We start from the raw sequence: 21,623 nt of genomic DNA, 5'->3' as shown, positions 1-21,623 counted from the left end.
GAGATCCCAATGCATGATGGGGCAAAAACAGTGTCGCGGGTGATTCTGGGTAAATGTCGTCACTCAATTCTCCCTCCGTGAAAGCAGTGGCAGAAAATCATTTTGCACCCTTTTTCCCTGGATTGCACCCTTTTTCCCAGGCAGACGCCATAGCATGACAACTGTGGAGCCTGTTTAGCCTTTTTTCACTCTCACCATGTGTGTACTGGATGCTACTGACAGAGACGCAGTACTGCAATGGTACACATCAGTATTCATTTGCCTTTGGAAGGTAGCAGAGATGGTTATCAGTCCTATTCTACCGTTTGCTGCAGTCATGGGTGCTCCTGGCTGGCCTCGCTGAGGTTGGTGGGGGCACGTGGACAAAAATGGGAATGACTCCCCACGTCATTCCCTTCTTATGTTTTGTCTAAAAATAGTCAGTCCTGCCCTAGAATATGGGGCAAGCCTACTAGAGAGCCAGAGAGCTCAGCCACTCCGGGTCAGAGCCCCAGACATCCTTCAGAAATGATGAGCTGCATGCCATTCTAGGGGATGCTCCTGCAACAACCCCACCCATTGCTTCCCTCCTCCCACACCCCTCTTGGGCTACCATGGCAGTTATCCCCCCATTTGTGTGATGAAGTAATAAAGAACGCATGAATAAGAAACACTGACTTTTTAGTGAGATAAAATGAGGGGGAGGCAGCCTCCAGCTGCTATGATAGTACAGGCAGGACAGAATCTCCATTACTCATTAAAGGGTGCGGGGGGAGAGGAGCACAGCCTCCCGCTGCTATGATATTCCAGCCAGGATTGAATCTCCATTGGACATTAAAGGGCGGGGGCGGGAAGAGGAGCACAGCCTCCAGCTGCTATGGTATTCCAGGAGACAAAACATAAGAAGGGAATGACTTGGAGTCATTCCCATTTTTGTCCAGGCGCCTTTGGCCGACCTCAACGAGGCCAGCCAGGAGCACTCACGGGATGATGACGATGGTTATCGGTCCTATTGTAACATCTGCCGTCAGGGGGGGGAGGGGAGGGGAGGGGATGCTGCTGTTTAGCACTGCAGCACCCGGTCTACCAGCAGCATCCAGTAGACATATGGTGATATTGAAAAGAGGCAAGAAACTATTTTTTTCCTCTTTTCTTTCACGGGGAGGAGAAGGGGAGGAAATAGACAACATATACCCTGAACCACCGGTGACAATGTTTTTGACCCTTCAGGCACTGGGAGCTCAGCCAAGAATGCAAATACTTTTCGGAGACTGCGGGAACTGTGGGATAGCTCAAGTCCTCAGTCCCCCTCCCTCCCACCATGAGCATCCATTTGATTCTCTGGCTTTCCGTTACGCTTGTCATGCAGCATTGTGTTGAGTCCCTGCTGTGGCCTCTGTCTATCATAGCCTGGAGATTTGTTCAAATATGTTTGTATTTTGTCTTCTGGAACAGGGCTCTGATAGAACAGATTTGTCTCCCCATACAGCGATCAGATCCAGTATCTCACGTACGGTCCATGCTGGAGCTCTTTTTGGATTTGGGACTGCATGGTCACCTGTGCTGATCGGCGCTCCACACTGGGCAAACAGGAAATGAAATTCAAAAGTTTGCAGGGCTTTTCCTGTCTCCCTGGCCAGTGCATCCGAGTTCAGATTACTGTCCCGAGCGGTCACAATGGTGCACTGTGGAATAGCGCCTGGAGGTCAATACCATCGAATTGCAGCCACACTAACCCTAATTCGACATGGCAATACCGATTTCAGTGCTACTCCCTCGTCGAGGAGGATTACAGATATTGGTATTATAAGCCCTTTATATCGATATTATGGGCTTTGTTGTGTGGACGGGTGCAGGATTAATTCGGTTTAATGCGGCTAAAATCGGTATAAACGCGTAGTGTAGACCAGGCCTCTATGAACTGCTTTATGGAGAATCACCTTATGTTAATCCATGTAATTAATTACCAGTGATGTTTAGGAAATAGAAGGTTACTTCAAAATCCTGTTGTTCAGCCAAGGACTATGTGCTGTTGTGACGCTCCAAAAAAGATCCTTTCTTTGCTGATCTGGCTAACCTTTATACGGGAGGAGTGTGAGTCGGAAGACGGAGATCTCCAGTCCCATCTGGAACGCCCTGACATTGAAATTGGACATTGGACTAGAACTTAATGAAATGATTCTGTGAAGGACTCTTTGCAATTCTAAAGCATCATCTCTACAGGAAAACTGACCTAACGATTCTATGCATGTCTGAATGTATAATGATCGTTTAACCAACACACACTTTCTCTTTTCTTCTTTTAATAAATCTTAGTTGAGTTAATAAGAATAGTTTGTAAGCATGTATTTAGGTAAGAACTGAAGTATTCCTTAACCTGGTGTATAATGTATTGGATCCTTTGGGATTGGTGGAACTTTTTAATAAGATGAATAAGATTTTCAGCAATCCCCATCATGTTGAAGTGGGCTGTCTGGAAGGGAGCCCAAGGCTGGGTTGCTTTAAGGGAGCTGTGCTTTTTCCTCTGAGTAGCCAGTAAGGTATTGTAGAAGCTGTTTTGTTGCTGGCTTGGAGAATCTAAGTATTGGAATATCCACCAGTTCTGAGGATTGTCAGCTCCATTCATTGCAGTTTGCCCTAACTGCGCAATCTCAGTGTGACCCTGGTCACAACTTCATAAATGCCTTGCCTGTGGGGAAAGTTCCATTGAGCCATCGTGAAACACTCCCTGCAAATCGCAAGCCACCACCAACAGAAGTGAGGGAGTCCGACAATTGTCCCCAGTCCTTGCGGGCCCATGGCTCCCCTCTCTTCCCGGGGGCTAGGGAATGCCCTGCCATTCCCCACTACCAGCGGTCATTGTGGGATCCATCTCAGTTCCCCAGTCGCCATGTATACCTGGGACCACTGAAGTTCCCAAGGGCCTGCAGATCTGGGGGAAATCCTGAGTAGCTCCCTAGGGGCCAGGGGCATTGGGGAATTTCCCCAGGGGCAGGGAGGAAATGGGTTCCCAGTCCCCACGAGTGTGTGGGGGGAAATCCCCTTTTCTTCCCCAGTCCCCCCCTGAGCTTTGGGGGGTGCCCTGCAGATTGGGTGGGGGGGAACTTGGTGGATAATATATTGGATCCTTTGGGATTGATGGAAATTTTTAATATGATGAATAAGATTTTTAGTAAGCCCCATCATGTTTAACTGGGCTGGGTTGCTGTAAGGGAGCTGTGCTTTGGCCTCTGTGGAGCCAGTAAGGTTTTGTAGAAGCTGTTTGTTGCTGGCTTGGTGAATCTAAGGCTATGCCTACACTGCAAAATTAAGTCGATTTCATTGAAGTCGATTTTTCGGAAGCCATTTGATACAGTCGATTGTGTGTTACCCCACTAAGTGCTTGATATCAGGGGGGACTGGTTGCTGGGGTAGCGAGTGTTTGGGAATCATGGGATAAGCGCATTCAGGCAGCGCCACTGAGACAGACTGATTCCCACAGGACCTTTTGGGGGAGGCCTGGAGATCCCACCTCTCCCTCCGCAGCATAAGCCTCTGAAGTTCTGGCTCTGCCAAGAGGTGTGGTCGGGATTAGCCAGCAGATCTTTGTGACCCTCCACCAGATTTCCTAGTGCAAACTCACTCTGAGCATCTTATGTGCTCTGACCAGTGTTCCCTCATCTTTTACACCCATGTGCGAAATGAATTTGGTTCTATGCACCAGTATGTGACACATCATCTCCAAACTGGTGCACAGAACATAATTCATGTGGTGGGGTGGGGCCGAGGGGTTCGGCATGTGGGAGGGGGCTCAGGGCTGGGGGACCGGGACAGGCGTGGGCTCTGGGATGGGGCTGAAGATGAGGGAATTGGGGTGTTGGGAGGAGGCTCAGGCCTGGGCAGAGGGTTGGGTGCAGGAGGTGAAGGCTCTGGCTAGGCGTGTGGGCTGTGGGATGGGGATGCAGATGAGTTTGGGGTGCAGACTGTGGTGGGGAGAGGACACCTCACAGCCCTCTCTCACCGCAGCAGCTCGGAGCCAGGTGAGAGGTACCTCTCCCCAGCCGTGGCAGCTCCTGTAGTCCGGGACTGGGGTGAGGGAGGGGTTCCTCTTCCCAGCAGCTCCGGTGGACCTGGGCCAAGCCTGCAGGGGCTCCTCTCCCTGCCTGCCTTCATGGCCCTCGATAGCCAGCCAGTCACGCCCTCCCCATGTCCCTCCGTGTCCTGCGTTGGGATGACAGAGTTTCTTTGCCCCACTCTCCCCACACTGCATCCCTCTTGAGATAACATCTGCACCCCATGTTCACCTCTTGTGTATGATTATGATATACTGTGTGCAAAGTGTGCTGGCGAGGGATCATTGGAAAACTCATGATCTGCTGAATATTGTGCCCTTGAAATGCGTGTGACACCAGTGCATGTGGAATGGTGAGATTTTAATGTATGTTTGTTGCTAGGCTGACCACACTGCAGGTGCCCCAAAAGAGGACACTGATGGGGGGTGGGAGCTGGTGGGGGGTTGTTGAGTGAGGGGTGCTGAAGGGGGTGCAGTGGGGTGCTGGAGGGGGTACTCATGAGGTGAGGGCAGTGTTGGCCGCTGTCAGAGTGGCAGGGTAGTGGCAACAGCTGTCAGTCAGCGCTGACCTGAGGGGGACCCCTGCCCCAAGCTGGGAGCCTGGGCCTGGGTGGGTGGGATCGGGTAGCAATCAATCAGCTGTGGGTGAAGGGCAATTGGCTAGTTGGGAAGGTGACTAATTGGGGCTGTTTCTGAGCTTCAGTGCTTGTGCTCTGCAAACACCCCTGGACATTTGCTGTTTTGGCAAAACCCGCTCAGCAGGTTCAAAGAAGAGGATCTGTCCATAAAAGCCCAGACATATGTCAAAGTTTTTGTTACTGAACTATGTCATAGTTCTGGGGATTGTTCCACTCAAACTCCTCAGAGATGACTAAGGACTGACTGTGAGTGTTAGAAAACTCTTATCTGGCCATCCATCACCAATAGGAAGCAAGGGGGTAAACAAAGAAATGTATAATTCACCTGAAGGATGCTTTGGAGCTCACACACCCCGTAAAGTTGCCTGACCCCATGACTGTTGGCCCCTTACTGAAACTTAGTGGGGGGGTTTGCTTGGCCTCTCCTAGTACCAAAAGACAGGAAGGGCCAATGAGAAATGAAAACCCTGAGACTAGCCCTCAGGGCAAATGGGGAAAGGCCAAGGCTCTAGATCAACCTCATTGACAGGGCAGGCAGGCCAATGAGGGAGTCAGGAGCCTGTTCTCTGTGTGAGCTGGAGCTGCCTGCCAGAGAAGGGCAGAGCTAAGGGGAGAGGAGCAGCCAGAGCTGTGCTGGAGGCAGAGCAGCAGAAGCACTGAGGCAGAGGGCAGCTGGGTCTGGAACATTCTGGAGCTGGGTGTGGTGAGCAGCTAGGGAGACAGAGGGGGGGACCCTGGGCAGCGTGGGATGACATCATGTTTTCCTTTCCCCTTTCCCCTTATTTTTTTTATTATTTGCTGTTCAAATAAATCGTATTTGTTCTGAACTCTATGTAAAGCTGAGTGGTGACATCAGGGATGCATCCGGAGTGAGGAGAGCACCCCAGAGTGGGAATACGACAGCCTAGCCTCTGTCCTGCATCATCACAACAAAATTGGAGGTGAAGCCCCCTCAGGAATCTTGGGCCCAGCCCTGTCTGGGTTTCAGACGCCAGAGTGGAAGGGGAGACCTCGAGGTCAGGCAGGTCTCCAGGTAAAGGGAACGGGAGCGAGGACTCGGCTCCTTTCGCTATTTGATTCTATCAGGGTGGTGAATAAGCTGGAAAAATTCCCCACACGAGGGCCGGCTCTAGGCACCAGCCCTTCAAGCATGTGCTTGGGGCAGCACTTTCTAAGGGGCGGCACTCCACCCCCCCCCCCTTTTTTTTATTTTTATTTTTTATTTTTTTGCTTGGGGCCTCATTGCTGGGAGCCGGCTCTGGCGCAGCCACTCGCCCAAGACGGGATCCGCGCCCACTGCCCAGCCCGGCGGCCCCCTGCACAGCCCACTCGGAAACGTGGCGCCACCGGGAGTGGCAGCGGCAGCAGGATCCCTCCTCCCTCCGTCCCAGTTCCCAGAGTGTGTGAGGAGCTGAGGAGAGAGGGAGGGAGGCAGGGTCCCCTGGAGCCGAGCCTGGGCTGCGGTGGTGGCAAGAGGGGCTCCCAGAGTCAGGACTGTCTGGGCGGGGGGGGGGGGCAAGTGGGGCAATTTTCCCCAGGCTCTGGGCCCCATAGGGTATGTCGGAAGCTCCCCCCGCCTCCGTCTTCCTCCATCCCCAGGTGTCTCAGCTGGTAACGGGGAACAGCTGTGAGCTGCAGCCGAGCGGTGGGAACTCAGGCCCCGCAGGAGACACCACGTTGCTGCAGTGCTATCAGGGAGAGGGGGTAAGCAGCATGGTAAGGGGCGGGGCCGGAGCCGGGCACCCCCCGACCCCATCCCCATCCCCCCTAGTCCTGACTCCCAGCTCCGAGCCCAGCCCCTCTGATCTGGGCACCCCCCCAAACCCATCGTCCTCACCCAGCCCTGACCCCCAGCTCTGACCCCAGCCTCTCAGCTGGGCTCCCCCAACCCCATCCCCCAGAGCCCTGACCCCCAGCTCTGAGCCCAGTCCCTCTGAGCTGGGCACTCCGACCCCATCCCCCCAGCCCTGACCCCCAGCTCTGAGCCCAGCCCCTCTGATCTGGGCACCCCCCCAAACCCATCCTCCCCACCCAGCTCTGACCCCCAGCTCCGAGCCCAGCCCCTCTGAGTGGACAACCCCCAATCCAGAACCCAGATCCCCACCCAGCCCTGGGCAACAGCAGCAGCACCCCTGGGCAGTGACAGCCCATTGGCACCAACCATCTCCATCACCCAGTAACAGCCCATTATGTAACTGCAAATGTATACATACCAGTAAAGCATTTAATGTTTTTAAATAATGTATTTGGTGTATTTTCAAATTATTACAAATTAATTTTTGAATGTATTTCACTAGTTATTTTTTACATTTCCAAATACATGTTACTATAGTATTGCAACTTTTTTTTTTATGGAAGGGGCCCCCGAAATTGCTTTGCCCAAGGCCCCCTGCATCCTCTGGGCGGCCCTGCCCAGAGCGTGTGAGGAGCTGGGGAGGAAGGGAAACGGGGTCCCCTGGAGCCAAGCCCCGGCTATGGTGGCGGCGAGAGGGGATCCTGGAGTGTATGAGGAGGTGAGCAGCCAGCTGGGCTCGTCGGTGCTGAGCAGGTAGCCCTGCAGCCAGAGATCCTCGCCTTCCCTCCCATCAGGGCTGGGCCAGGGCACCCTGAGGCTGCAGAGTTGCAGGTCCTGGGGGCTCTCCAGGTCCTCGGCCGCCAGCATGTCGGCGGTGAGGGTGGTGAGCACGAACTGATCCACCTCGGCCACCAGCAGTGACGCGAAGCCCAGAGAGGGGGCCGTGTTCTCCGCACTGCTCCGCAGCCGTGCCGCCACCTGGAAGTACTCCCACTCCATGTCACCCAGCAGCTCCACCCGCATGGGGACAGAGTCGCAGCTGGGCCAGGGCTCCGCTGCCGTGTGCTGGTAGCAGATCCCACGTTTAGGGGGTAGCCCAGTGCTGGGACAGCAGGGGGTGTGAGTGGGGGGGCACTGGTGGGCAGGAGGGGGAGCTATTGTCTGGGGTTCGGGGGCAGCCAAAACATTTTTTGCTTGGAACAGCAAAAAGCCTAGAGCCTGCCCTACCCACACTAGGAGGAATATCCCCCTCTCTTACCTGTGTGCATATTTATTGGCTTCTCCTAAAGTTCGTTAGGATTATAGGGGAAAGTGTCAGAGCAGCCACCAGTGAGAATTGCTGGCCACACTGTGAGGCCACCAAATTTGGTCGTGAGAAGCCCTGGGCTAGATGCTCCTGATGGGCCCTTCTGTCTTTAGAGCCTGGAAGTGGAACAGGAGCCGGAGCCAGAGATGCTGCAGCGCGACCCCTGCAGCGCTAGGACCCAGGAGCAGCCGGGAGGCGGCTCCGGGGCAGCGAGCGCTGGGCTCCGGCCCGGCAGCAGGAAGTGACTCGCAGCCGCTGCGGTGACTCTGGCTCCCAGGCTCCTGGCGAGATCCCCGAGCCCCGGCGGCTGGTGCTGGGAGCCCGGAGCCCTGGCTGCAGCCGGGAGAGGGGAATCTCCAGCAGGGCCCTTCCCGCTGCTCCCCAGGAGCCTCTCCCAGGGCAGAGCCCCCAGCCCGGCCCGGCCCCTGCCCCGGGGGGCCCCGCTCGGAGGGAAGGTGAGAGAGACCCGCCCCCCCCCGGCACCCCCGGGCTGCAGGGGGCGGAGGCTAAAGAGGTGCAGGCGGGGGGAGCGGAGTGGGGGCAGCAGGCGGGTGCTGGGGCTGCGGGGGGCAGGCTGGGATGGGGGCGGGGGCGCACTGAAGGGAAGATGGGGGGATCGGGGGGATTATGGGGCTGAGGGGAGCGAGGCTGGAATGGGGGAAGATGTGGGTGGGGGGCACTGCGAGGGAAGGGGGGATGTGGGGAGGCGGGAGGAGAACAGAGGCAGAAACCCAGCCCCCCACTTCTGCTCCCAGCGTGTTTTTATTGTCAGACACCCCCGTGTTGGCGGGGTCTCTGTCCCATGAGTTTTGGGGTCTGCCCAGGGCCCTGGTCTGATTTCTGGGCAGGATTCACATCTCAGCCCCACCGGAGTCACTGCTGCTTTGGGCAGGCAGGGAGTGTGGATGGGCCAATGGGCTCCGCCTCTGCCTGCCTGTCCCTGGGGGCTGCTGCAGGAGTCCAGGGCAGCTCATTCTTCAGGTGATGCCACCGGAGGGCTCTTGCTGTTCCTCAGGGAGAGGAGTTTACAGGGCAGTGGGGGGAAATCCCCCAAAGTGGCCCCTTTAGTTCTGCTCTTTTTCTACCTTTTGGCTCAGAGATGCTGTTACTGGGAGGGTCTGAAGAGTCTGGGGGAAATCAGGGTGTGACTTGAACTGAAGCCTTTCTGTAACCTCCCCTCTCACCCCAACAGGCTGAGGAATCACGTCCATGTTATGGTCCAGGATGCAGGGAAGGGAAATATCTGTGATAGAGCCAGCTTGGGTAGGGGATTTTCAGGGAGGTTCTGCATGGGGGCAGGGAGGAGACAGGGTGTGATAAACCTGCTGATTTTCTGAGTGGGCCCATTGGTGATGTGGGAGGGGAGATGGGACATTTCCCCATTTCTCAAACAGGATACAACCCCCTTGCACAGGGCTGGGAACATTTTCAAGGCTCCCAGTGCTGGAGTGAGACCCCACTAGCCTGAGGCTGCTGTGAAATACGCAGGGAAGCTGTTGGGATTCCTGTCCCTGTCCCTGGCTCAGAGCTCTGCTTCCTGCATCAGCCTGTGGCTGGCAAGCGTGTGGGAAATGAGAAGACCCTGCCCTGCTCCGTGTGCTGGGGGGACAAGGAGCTCTCACCTTCCCCCACCCCCTGAAGCTCCTGGCTGCTCTGAGCAGGGTGGGGATGGAATTCTGCCGCTCTGGCCCTCCCAGAGCTCCCATTTTCTTTATCCTTCCTCCCACGTGACTAGTGGGATTGTGGCTGGAGCAGCAGGTAATGACTGGGGCCTTTTGCTGTTTCAGATGCCGGTGACCTTTGAAGAGGTGGCTGTGTATTTCACCCAGGGGCAGGGGGCTCTGCTGGACCCCGCTCAGCGAGCCCTGTACAGGGATGTCATGCAGGAGAACTATGAGACGGTGACCTCGTTGGGTAAGGGATTCCCATCCCCTCAGTTATTGGAAACATGGGGTCCGCATGTCTGAATCTGGTCATGTACTTCCCATGTCAGTTAGATCTGAGGCAAATGGGTTCCATAATGCACAGCTGCCGTGTGAGAGAGACCTGCATCTCCGTGCCCTCTGCAGTGGGACATAGGTGTCAAAACCCAATGGACAAGCTAAACCATCCCAAGTGCTCCAGCTTTCCAAGGGGCATAAATCCAGCATTGTCCTGTCTGTGTTGTTTCTCAGCTGCACACACAGTGCCTCCTCCTCCTCCTCCTTTGGACTAGCTCCAGCCATGGGGATGGCTCTGGGCTGTGAAGGTTTAGAAAGAGGCAGGGGTTTAAGTACAGAGCCATGTGTGAGTCAGCAAGGCCCCCAGAGCGCACAGGTCCTGGGAACGCCTAGTGAGGGTGTAGTAATAATACAACTCACTTCCCCATACATCTTCCTATGCGCAAGGGACCTCAGCGACCATGTTCCTGTCCTCTTGGATTCCATGTTCCTCCAGAAGAGCACGGGGACGGGTTCCGCTCACGGAATGTCCTTTTTGACAAATACTCTGCCAGTGCTCCATGCACCCTGATCTGGTCTGATTTCACCCTCTGCGCAGGATTTCCCATTCCCAAGCCTGAGCTGATCACCCAGCTGGAATGCGGGGAAGAGCCGTGGGTGCCCGATCTCCAGGCCTGCAAGGAAAGAAGGCTTTCGAGATGCCCTCATACAGGTGAGGACTGAGATAGAAACCATCTAGGGAATGAAGGAAAAAGTTGAGAATCCCCAAATATGGTGTGAGTAAGCACCCTCAGTTCTTCCTCATTTCAGCCAGGACAGGCCTGCAGTCATCAGATACAGCTCACGCCATTCCACCCAGCCTCTTACCTGCAGGAGATTGCTTCTCAGCTTTCCTTCCCTGTGAGTGTTTGGGTGGGATGTGGAAGAGGAGTCCAATTGCTCAGTCTTTGTGTTGGGTTTTCCCTGTGTGCTATTCCTCTTTCTCCCCAGCACAATGACTCCTGTCTGGATTGTGTCTCTCCCAGCAGGTGCTGAGCGAGGGAGTGAGAATGAGGAGGGGAATCATCATGAGGAAGTTCCCGGGGAAGTGGAACCACAGGGGACCTTTGTGGAAAGAGTTGAAGGGAATTTTCCCCAGTGCTGGGAACAGGGAGAATCCTGGGGAAATTGGCAGAGGTCAGAGAGTCTTCTGGGAAACTATCCAGGGAAGAAAGTGGATGAATCTAGTAATGGTGGGAGAGAGGAGGATCCCAGAGCGCAGCAGACAAATCCCAAGGAAGAGACACCCTGCCACTACCTTCAGTGTGGGAAAGAATTCATTGTGAGATCACAGCTTGTGACACATCGGACAATCCATACTGGAGAGAAACTCCTTCAATGCTTCGACCATGGGGAAAGCTTCAATAAGCTCTCAGATCTTAATAACCATGGGAGAAGCCACACGGGAGAAATACCCTCTCAGTCCCTTGAGTGCGGGAAATGTTTCATTTCAAAGACACAAATAGTTAGACGTCAGTTAAGCCACACTGGGGAGAGGCCCCATAAGTGCTTGGATTGTGGAAAATGTTTCATAACAAGGTCACACCTTGTTGAACATCAGGCAATCCACACAGGAGAGAGACCCCACATATGCTTGGACTGTGGAAAAAGATTCAAAAAAAGGTCACACCTTGTTCAACATCAGGCAATCCACACAGGAGAGAGACCCCACAAGTGCTTGGAGTGTGGGAAAAGTTTCAGAAGAAAGTCAAACCTTGTTAAACATCAGGCAATCCATACAGGAGAGAGACTCCACAAGTGCCTGGACTGTGGGAAAAGTTTCATACAAAGGTCAAACCTTGTTCAACATCAGGCAATCCACACAGAAGAGAGACCCCACAAGTGCTTGGAGTGTGGGAAAAGTTTCTTAAGAAAGTCAAACCTTGTTGAACATCAGGCAATCCACACAGGAGAGAGACTCCACAAGTGCCTGGACTGTGGGAAAAGTTTCATACAAAGGTCAAACCTTGTTAAACATCAGACAATCCACACAGAAGAGAGACCCCACAAGTGCTTGGAGTGTGGGAAAAGTTTCATAAGAAAGTCAAACCTTGTTGAACATCAGGGAATCCACACAGGAGAGAGACCCCACAAGTGCTTGGACTGTGGGAAAAGCTTCAGAAGAAAGTCAAACCTTGTTGAACATCAGGCAATCCATACAGAAGAGAGACTCCACAAGTGTTTGGACTGTGGGAAAAGTTTCATACAGATGTCACAGCTTGTTCAACATCAAGCACTCCACACGGGAAAAAGACCCCACAAGTGCTTGGACTGTGGGAAACGTTTCATAGAGAAGTCAAACCTTGTTAAACATCAGGCATGCCACACAAAAGAGAGACTCCACAAGTGCTTGGAGTGTGAGAAAAGTTTCATAGAGAGGTCAAATCTTGTTAGACATCAGGCAATCCACACAGGAGAGAGACCCCACAAGTGCTTGGACTGTGGGAAAAGTTTCATACAAAGGTCAAACCTTGTTCAACATCAGGCAATCCACACAGAAGAGAGACCCCACAAGTGCTTAAAGTGTGGGAAAAGTTTCTTAAGAAAGTCAAACCTTGTTGAACATCAGGGTATCCACACAGGAGAGAGACCCCACAAGTGCTTGGAGTGTGGGAAAAGTTTCTTAAGAAAGTCAAACCTTTTTGAACATCAGGCAATTCACACAGGAGAGAGACCCCACAGGTGCTTGGACTGTGGGAAAAGTTTCACAGAGAGGTCAAACCTTGTTAAACATCAGGCATGCCACACAAAAGAGAGACTCCATAAGTGCTTAGAGTGTGGGAAAAGTTTCATAAGAAAGTCATACCTTGTTGAACATCAGGCAATCCACACAAGAGAGAGACCCCACAAATGCTTGGACTGTGGGAAAAGTTTCAAACGGAGGTCAGACCTCATTATACATGGAGGAATCCACACGAGATGTAAACTTCTGTGACAACTGGCAAGAAAGGGTTAAGCAGCTTGCATGTAATTGACTCAGATTCAACTTTTAGAGAGAGATTTTAAAAGTTTGTCCACCTTAGATATGCTAGAGTTTGACATGTAAATGTGTATTTTTAAAGACTTGGAAGAAGAGGGCAAGTCATGTCTGAGTAACCTAATTGCCTTTTATGAGGATATAACTGGCTCTGGTTGAGGAGAAAGCAGTGGATATATTAGTCCTTGAATTAGGGAAAGTTTTTGCTATGTTCTCCTACAGTATTCTTGGCAGCAAGTTGAAGAAATATGAGCTGGATGAATGGACCATTAGGTGGATAGAAAGCAGTCAAGATTGTCGGGCTCAACAGGTAGTGATCAATAGCTCCGTGGCTGTTTGGCAGCTAGTATGAAGCAGAGTGCCCAAGTGTCGGTCCTGGGGTCGGTTTTGTTCAATATCTTTATTATTGTTTTGGAGGATGGTGTGTATTGCAGTCGACACTAAACTGGAATGAGGGGTAGATACGCTGGAGGGTAGGGATAGGATACAGAATGATGTAGACAAATTAGAGGATTGGGCCAAAATACATTTTATGAGGTTCAATAAGGACAAATGCAGAGTCCTGCACTTAGGATGGAAGAATCCCATGCCCTGCTACAGACTAGGAACCGAATGGCTAGGTAACAGTGCTGCAGAAAAGGACCTAGGAGTTACAGTGGACCAGAAGCCGGATATGAGTCAACAGTGTGCCCTTGTTGCCAAGAAGGCTAACAGCATTTTGGGCTATATAAGTAGGGGCATTGCCAGCAGATCGAGGGACGTGATAGTTCCCCCCTATTCGGCATTGGTGAGGTCTCATCTGGAGTACTGTGTCCAATTTTGGGCCCCACACTACAAGAAGGATGTGGAAAAATTGGAAAGAGTCCGGCGGAGGGCAACAAAAATGATTAGGGGGCCGGGGCACGTGACTTATGAGAAGAGGCTGAGAGAACTGGGATTGTTTAGTCTGCAGAAGAGAAGAAAAAGGGAGGATTTTATAGCTGCTTTCAGCTACCTGAAAGCGGCTTCCAAAGAGGATGGATCTAGACTGTGCTCAGTGGTACCAGATGACAGAACAAGGAGTAATGGTCTCAAGTTGCAGTGGGAAAAGTTTAGGTTGGATATTAGGAAAAACTTTTTCACTAGGAGGATGGTGAAGCACTGGAATGGATTATGTAGGGAGGTGGTGGACTCTCCTTCCTTAGAGGTTTTTAAGGTCAGGCTTGACAAAGCCCTGACTGGGATGATTTAGTTGGTGATTGGTCCTGCTTTGAGAAGGGAGTTGGAGTAGATGACCTCCTGAGGTCCCTTCCAACTCTGATATTCCATGATTCTAAGAAGGGTAACTGTAGTAGTCTATGTTTAGCTATCCAAAGGGTTCCTGTGTTCTGTTAAATCAGGAATCAATAATTCAGCGATTATACCCGTCACCCATGCCACCTTCCCAATTCTAGTTCAGTCTCATTAAATTTGCTGGGGGTTGGGGCTGAAAGATGGAGGGAATGTTTATAGCTGAAATCACCAAAATGTGTTTTGGAAGGTTTATGTCAGTGGGATCTGTTCCGCTCTCCTACTCGGACATTTTCTCTGGGGATCCCAGAGACGGAAAGGAGCAGGTGTTACCATCTTGGCTACCAATCCCCACGGTGACTCTCTACACTAGCAATTCTCAAACTGTGGGCAGAGCCTCCCAATAGAGGGACAGGAATGTGTCAAGGGAGGCGTGACCTCTGTGGGTTTTTTTTTTTTTCCTAAAAAAAAGCACTGGCTGTCAGACCTAATTGGCTGGGGCTCATGAAGAAGGAACAGGCCCATGTGGGAGGTGGGGATAAATGCTCAGGCTCTCAAACCCAGGCAGAGCAGCAGCACAGAAGTAGGGGTGTCACTGGGGTGATAAGCCTGCTGTGAACAGCGATATTGAGGAATATCACTTTTCACGTGGCCACCCTTACTTCTGTGCTGCTGTTGGAGAGCTTCAGAGCTGGGCGCATCACCAGCAACTGCTCTGCCATTAGAGCTGGGTGGCGATATATGTGCTTGTGAGGGTGGGGGCGTAAATGACCACAGACACAAAGTGTGCATGTGGAGGGGGGCGGGGGAGCAGGGGTGGCTGATGAAACACCTTTGAGAACCACTGGTCTACACTGTTATGGTTACCAATTTTTACAAAATGATAAATCTTCTCCAAAGTATGTCCTGTGAGGTATCATAGGGAAAGTCATCGTATGCTGAATATTATTATCCCATTAAAATGTATCTATCGGCACTGTCCATGGAGCTCGGAGAGTTTTCTGTAGATTTGGTACATTCTGTAAAGCTGGAAAATGCCCACAGATAAGCTCCCCAGAGACCATGGCACCTGCACACCATCTAGGTGCTACGTGACCAGTAATTGCTCAGCCGGCCCTTCACCAGCTATGGAGCCAGGAACAGGAGGGTTACAATTCACCGGAAGGATGGCTGGACGCTCACTTAGGCCACAGAATGATTGTCACCTGCCCCCCGGCTGGAGGGTGAACCTCAGAGAGGAGAGTGGTACAAAGGAACAAGGGAGACTGGCCTCCATTTTTGCCTCACCTCTCCTATCTCTACAGAAGTCAACAATATGACTTGAAAGGCAACAGGGGCCGTGGAGTGGGGAGGACGAACCAAGCCTGGAAGGAAATCCAGCCTGGGTACTCAGAACTGTGAACTGCCTGCAGCAGTGGGTGGGATGTGAAAACTTGCTTGCTTTGTATTTTCCTTAGCTTGGTAAAATTTAGGATTTAAAATGCATGTTTTAATTTTGTAGTTTTAACCAGTTCTGACATTTGACATCCTTCTCCCTCGTAATCCCTGAAAACCCCCTTGCTCCCGTTACTAAATTAGTTTTAGTGTTTTGTCTGGGCCTGTGTGAAGTGTTTGGGGGATTTGACTTGAGAGAACAAGGCTGTGGCCTAATCTGGCCCCTTTATGGGAGTGACCAACTAATGAATGGGTTTGTCCAGCCCAGTGACCAGACTGAGCTGTCCAAGATGCACTTTCCCACGGTGCAAGGCTGGGAGTAGAAAACTGGCTGATGTTGCTGTGTCGTTTGGTAAGTTCCTGAGTGTCTGGCTAGTCGCACTCAGTTCAATGCAGCCAGCACTTTGAAGGCTGGTGGCTGTGTGTGAGCAGAGCGTGGAGGGGTTTGTTGTTCACACAGGGAAGCAGCAGGGTGGATTTGATTTGAATCACTAGTCAGGAAGACTCAATTTAATCATGGTTTTCTACATAAAAATTAATTCTTGTTGTTTGTTATAACCTTAATACATATTCTTCACAGCGCATAGATAGATGTAGGTTTTATTTTTGGAAGGTACACACTATACATTTTTAAGCAGTGATTTATTTTGAAAACTTTTCAGATGAGTTTTACAGCTGTATCAGAAAATAAATGATTGTTTGGTTATTTCATTTACCAAAGATCATTGAAGCAGATATTTAGGAAGTCACTGGGAGGTGAACTATGGCCAATTCAAGAGGTTAATCATTAATATTTGGAGGATTTTCTTGCCAGGCTGTATTAGGAGGAGAATATCACCAGACAGACATTTAAATTGTTTTATTTAACTAAAACAATAACGTTAAGTATTCAGGATTTTTTCCCTTCAGCAGCAAACATAATATTTTAACAAAAAAACATATGTCCCTCACTTCTCACATTTATCTCCAGACTTCTCCTTGTCCAGCTGTATTATGCCCCCAACAATCTTCTATTCATTGAACTTTTTGAAACTTTTCACTTTTAAAGAGGGGTAAGGGGCTGACCCTGTGTACACAAATTTGCAGAGGGACAATAGAGTTGAGGTCTGTTATTTTTCACTTCTATACATTATTTATTTATTTGAAAACATTTTTGCCCTTAACAAGCATGTTACCTCTGGAGACACAAATCCACAGTTTGAGAACTGCAAAACAGCATCTCTGATGTTATCTTTGTCTGTTACAGCTGTCCCCCTGCTGCATTCCTTTTTCCCCCTCTCCTTTCTGTTTGTCCTGTGTGGCTGCCCCTCCCGGCCATTGTGCTAACTAAAGTCACAGCCCTATTCATAGGAATGGCTTGTACAGACTAACTGAAGCCATTGCTCTGCCTAGGGAGGGGGCTTCTTGCTTTGTTTGGCTCCTTTGTTCAGACCCGGGCTTGGTGTGGGGGGCTCTGCCCAGAAATGCAAGACCTGAAGTGGCCAACTAATTAAGCATATGAGTCATACCTGTGGCTCAGAACATGCCCAGGCATGCCTATGCTTACCTGCAGCCTTTCCCTGCCTTCTCTCCTCCCCAGTATCAAGAGGAGCCAATCAAAAGTACTGGTGGGAAACTGCCTAAGTTTGCCTTTAAAGCCGGACATTTTCTGATCAGACCTCGGAGAAGGTCCTTGCTTTGCCACCTGGTCTGATCAGCTAGGGGTCTTTGGGGGGCTGTCATAAACAGATAGCTAAGGGTTAATGTCTCTTACACCTGGAAAGAGGTAACCTGAAGCACCTGACCAGAGGACCAATCAGGAAACCAGACTTTTTCAGGTCTGGGTGGAGGGAAGTGTGTATGTGAGTCCTTTGTTCTTTGTTTTCTGCCTATCTCTCTCTCGGCTATGGGAGGATTTCTGTTTCCTGCTTTCTAATCTTCTGTTTCCAAGTTGTGAGTACAGAGATCATAATATAATAGGGGTTATTGTTTTTTTTTCTTTTGTATTTACATGGTATAGTTGCTGGAGTGTTTTGAATTGTATTCTTTTTTAATAAGGCTGTTTATTCATATTCCTTTTAAGCAATTGACCCTGTATTTGTCACCTTCATACAGAGAGACCATTTTTATGTATTTTTTCTTTCTTTTTACATAAAGCTTTCTTTTTAAGACCTGTTGGAGTTTTTCTTTAGTGGGGAACTCCAGGGAATTGAGTCTGTGCTCACCAGGGAATTGGTGGGAGGAAGAAGTCAGGGGGAAATCTGTGTGTGTTAGATTTACTAGCCTGACTTTGCATTCCCTCTAGGTGAGGGGGAAAGAGAGATTAGCTCTTGGTACTTCTGTTTTCCAAAGCTGGAAATGGGGAGGGTGGAATCCCTCTGTTTAGATTCACGGAGCTTGCTTCTGTGCATCTCTCCAGGAACACCTGGAGGGGGGAAGGGAAAAGGTTTATTTTCCTTTGTTGTGAGACTCAAGGGATTTGGGTCTTGGGGTCCCCAGGGAAGGTTTTTGGGGGGACCAGAGTGCCCCAAAACACTCTAATTTTTTGGGTGGTGGCAGCTTTACCAGGTCCAAGCTGGTAACTAAGCTTGGAGGTTTTCATGCTAACCCCCATATTTTGGACGCTAAGGTCCAAATCTGGAAATAGGTTATGATAGGGGCCCTCTCCCCACTCTTGTTTGTTTTTGAGCATACCCCCGTTTTTAAAGTCCCGTCCCACGAACAACGAATTTGTGCCTGGAGATCTCCTGATTACTGTAAGCGAATCGAGTCCTCTCTCCATCCTCCGATGCTACTGCTTTTCCTGCCTCTGTGCTTGCTGCTGTCCTGGGGATTGGTAAGAACTCCCTCTTGCAGACTCCCCCTGTCCTAGCTGCTGGCCTTGTTTCCCCAGCAGACAGACCCAAGCTAACTCCTTGGTCTGTATCTGTAATTTGTTTCTTGCGCCGCAGCTCCTTTGCTGCTAAAAATAAACCTGTGCCGCTTCTAAGCTGTGCCTTCCTGGACTGTATCCTGGGCCGCCGGCTTGCAGCCGCCCCACTGCTGCAGCCACCCCCACCCCTCCGGGGGCTGTACCCTGGGCACACACCACTCTGCCCTCTGGAACTGCTCCCCCTCCCGATCAAAGAATCGGCATAGTGTAAGATGCACCTATTAGAATCAGGTTCTTAGTCTAGATAAGTTGTCATTTCATTTTGCATAGCTGTGGTTAAGTTAGGTTTAAAGAATTGTTTGTATTGTGCTCTGTAAGTTAGGTTTAAAAAAGAATTGTTGCATTGTGTTCTGTTACTTGCTAATTTGTATAGTCTTGGTTAAGTTAGATCATAAATAAGATTTTGCTGTGTTCTGTATAATTGTGGTTAAGTCTGCCTTCCCACTGCCCTAACCCCCCACCCCCAAGCTTGCCCGTGTCTCTCCCTGAGCTCCCCAGTCACTCGTTGCAGTCTCTCTGCTGTTTAAAATTGCATCCTGTCTTCTCTCTGAGTCTCCCTGAGTTTAAATCTCTCTCCGCAGCGCCTCTGCCTTTGGTCTCTGCTCCACCACGTGCTCCTCTTCCCCCATCCCCCAACCTCATTCCTCTACCACTGTCTCTCTCTCTCTCTCTCTTTTAATCCCTTCCCCCACGTGTTCACCCCACTCCTACTGCTGCCAAACCTCAATTGTATTACTGAAGTCTAGCATAAAACCCCATTGGTTACCCTTTTTCTCTCTGACACACCTCACATTTTACATTTACACCACTGTGACACATTTTTACCTAGAGTTTTTAGTTATTTAACACATTTTACCCATAACTGTTAGTTGGTTATATGCTACTGTGACACACCCTTTACATAGAAATTGTTAGCTACCTGTTACATTTATACTTCAGTGTTAATTGGTTACCAACTGTATTTTACCCTACTGTATTGTACCCCACTATTGAAACCCCCTATACTATTTACTAAAAGAAACCCCTCCCCAATTGTCTACCTTAACAAACCCCATACCCCTCACTATTGAATTTTCCCTGTTTTTGCATTTTCTTAATAAAGTTTATTTTGCACCCCACCAGTGCAGTAGTTGTCCCCCAAGATCCCCTGCCTGCTGGCAGGGTCAATCTTCTAGACTGAGCACTGAGTCCTATTGGGTAGACAGGAAAATTAAACTAAATAATCTATACAGAAGTCTATGGAACACCATAAGAGTGGGTCCCTAAGCCTTAGAACTGATGAACAATTAAAAACAATTTCATTCACTTTTTAAATGTAACTTCATAAGTAAAGTTTTATGAATGAAACAACATTCATTCATGAAACTGGTTACCCCAATAACTGGCTAATTGAGAATTAAGATGCTTGTTAAGAGCCATAGCTGTTCAGCCAGTTGCCATTGTAAATTTCACTGTCAATCCAATTCCTGCGTAAATCACTGAGACTTGAATGATATCACTCTCCTGAGGATAACACAGTGAGATAAAGAATGGATGTTGTTTGAATGCCAGCAAACACTGGGAGCATATGCTGCAAGGCTTTGTCATGCAATGATACCGGATTACTTGCTACTAGCATGGCGTGGTCAAGTGTCCTACCATGGAGGATGGAATAAGGCTGCACTGCCCAGGAACCTGCAAAGGCTTTTGGAGTACCTCCAGGAGAGCTTCATGGATTTCCGCTCTATCCCCAGACACGTTAACAGACTTTTCCAGTAGCTGTACTGGCCGTGAATGCATCCTAAGTGCTTAGGGCAATGAATCATTAAAAAACACTTGCTTTTAAACCAAGTTTTATATTTACAAAGGTACACTCACTAGAGGTCCCTTCTACAGCTTCATGGTCTGGGATACTGCCTTGGGAGGGTTGGGAGGGTACTTCACTGACGCTGAGAAAAAGATCCTGGCTGTTGGGGAGAACGGAGTGCTGTGTGCTCTCCGCAAGCTCGACCTCCTCCTCCTCATCTTCCCTGTCCGCAGAATCCTCAGGCATGGCTGAGATTACCCCTGCCTCGGAATCCACGGTCAGGGATGGGGTAATTGTGGCGGAACCCCCTAGAATTGCATGCAGCTCAGCGTAGAAGCAGCACATTTGTGGCCCTGCCCCGGACCTTCTGTTTGCTTCTTTGGTTTTCTAGTAGGCTTGTCTGAGCTCCTTAACTTTCACGCAGCACCGTAGTGAGTCCCTATTGTGGCCTTTCTCCATCATGGCCTTGGAGATTTTTTCAAATGTTTTGGCATTTCGTCTTTTGGAACGAAATTCTGCTAGTACGGAATCCTCTCCCCATATAGTGATCAGATCCAGTACCTCCTATATGGTCCATGTTGTTGCTCTTTTTCAATTCTCGGACTGCATGGTCACCTGTGCTCTCCACGCTGGGCAAACAGGAAATGAAATTCAAAAGTTTGCGGGGCTTTTCCTGTCTACCTGACCAGTGTATCCGAGTTCAGATTGCTGTCCAGAGCGTTCACAATGGTGTGCTGTGGGATAACTTCCGGAGGCCAATACCGTCGAATTGTGGCCACACTAACCCTAATTCAAAATGGCAGTGTCAATTTCGGCACTACTCCCCTCGTCAGGAAGGACTGCAGTAATCGATTTTAAGAGCCCTTTATGTCAAAGTAAATGGTTTTGTTGTGTCTACAGGTGCAGGGTTCATTCAATTTAATGCTGCTAAATTCGACCTAAACGCTTAGTGTAGACCAGGCCAAAGTTTCAAAAAGTTGAATGAATAGAAGACTGTTGGAGGCATAATAGATCTAGACAAGGAGAAAAAGTCTGGAGATAAATGTGAGAAGTGAGGTACATCTGCTTTTCTGTTAAAATATTATATGTTTGCTGTTGAAGAAAAAAAATCCAGAACACTTAACGTTGTTATTTTAGTTAAATAAAACAATTTAAATGTCTGTCTGGTGATGTTCTCCTCCTAATACAACATGGCACGAATGATATAACCAAACAATGAAATAACCAAATGAAATGAAATGAAATGAAATAACCAACCAAACATTCAACATACCTTCTAAAACTGAAACTTAAATCTATCTGAGTTGTGAAGAATATGTTTTACGGTTATAACAACCAACAAGAATAGCCTTTTATGTAAAAACCTATGATTAAATTGAGTCTTCCTTACTAGTGATTTAAATCAAATCCTCCCTGCCTGCTGCGCTCTTGCCCCCGGCCTCTTCATTCTTCGGGGGGGCCCAGAACTCTGGTTCAGGCAGCCCAGACAGCTCCAACT

The 21,623-nt window shown here is 49.9% G+C and overlaps 1 protein-coding gene across 7 annotated transcripts in view; it reads left to right on the top strand.

The window, feature by feature from the left end:
• LOC115640751 (zinc finger protein 436-like) overlaps positions 1–13,252 on the top strand; it is a 452,700-nt gene extending 439,448 nt beyond the window's left edge. For 6 of the 7 annotated variants that reach the window (XM_030543723.1, XM_030543720.1, XM_030543722.1 and 3 more), the window contains 4 exons: positions 9,557–9,683; positions 10,308–10,421; positions 10,735–11,926; positions 12,347–13,252. In XM_030543723.1, coding sequence (XP_030399583.1) covers positions 9,557–9,683; positions 10,308–10,421; positions 10,735–11,926; positions 12,347–12,683 — 1,770 coding nt within the window. In that variant the 3' untranslated portion in view covers positions 12,684–13,252. Of the gene's footprint in view, positions 1–9,552; positions 9,684–10,307; positions 10,422–10,734; positions 11,927–12,346 lie in introns of all 7 variants that reach the window. The other variant, XM_030543721.1, reaches the window with a different exon arrangement.
• The last annotated feature ends 8,371 nt before the right edge of the window (positions 13,253–21,623 follow it).

The sequence above is a fragment of the Gopherus evgoodei genome, unplaced genomic scaffold (genome assembly GCF_007399415.2).
Source record: "Gopherus evgoodei ecotype Sinaloan lineage unplaced genomic scaffold, rGopEvg1_v1.p scaffold_32_arrow_ctg1, whole genome shotgun sequence".
NCBI classification, from domain to species: Eukaryota; Metazoa; Chordata; order Testudines; family Testudinidae; genus Gopherus; species Gopherus evgoodei.
This window is presented reverse-complemented; position numbering and strand designations above follow the sequence as displayed.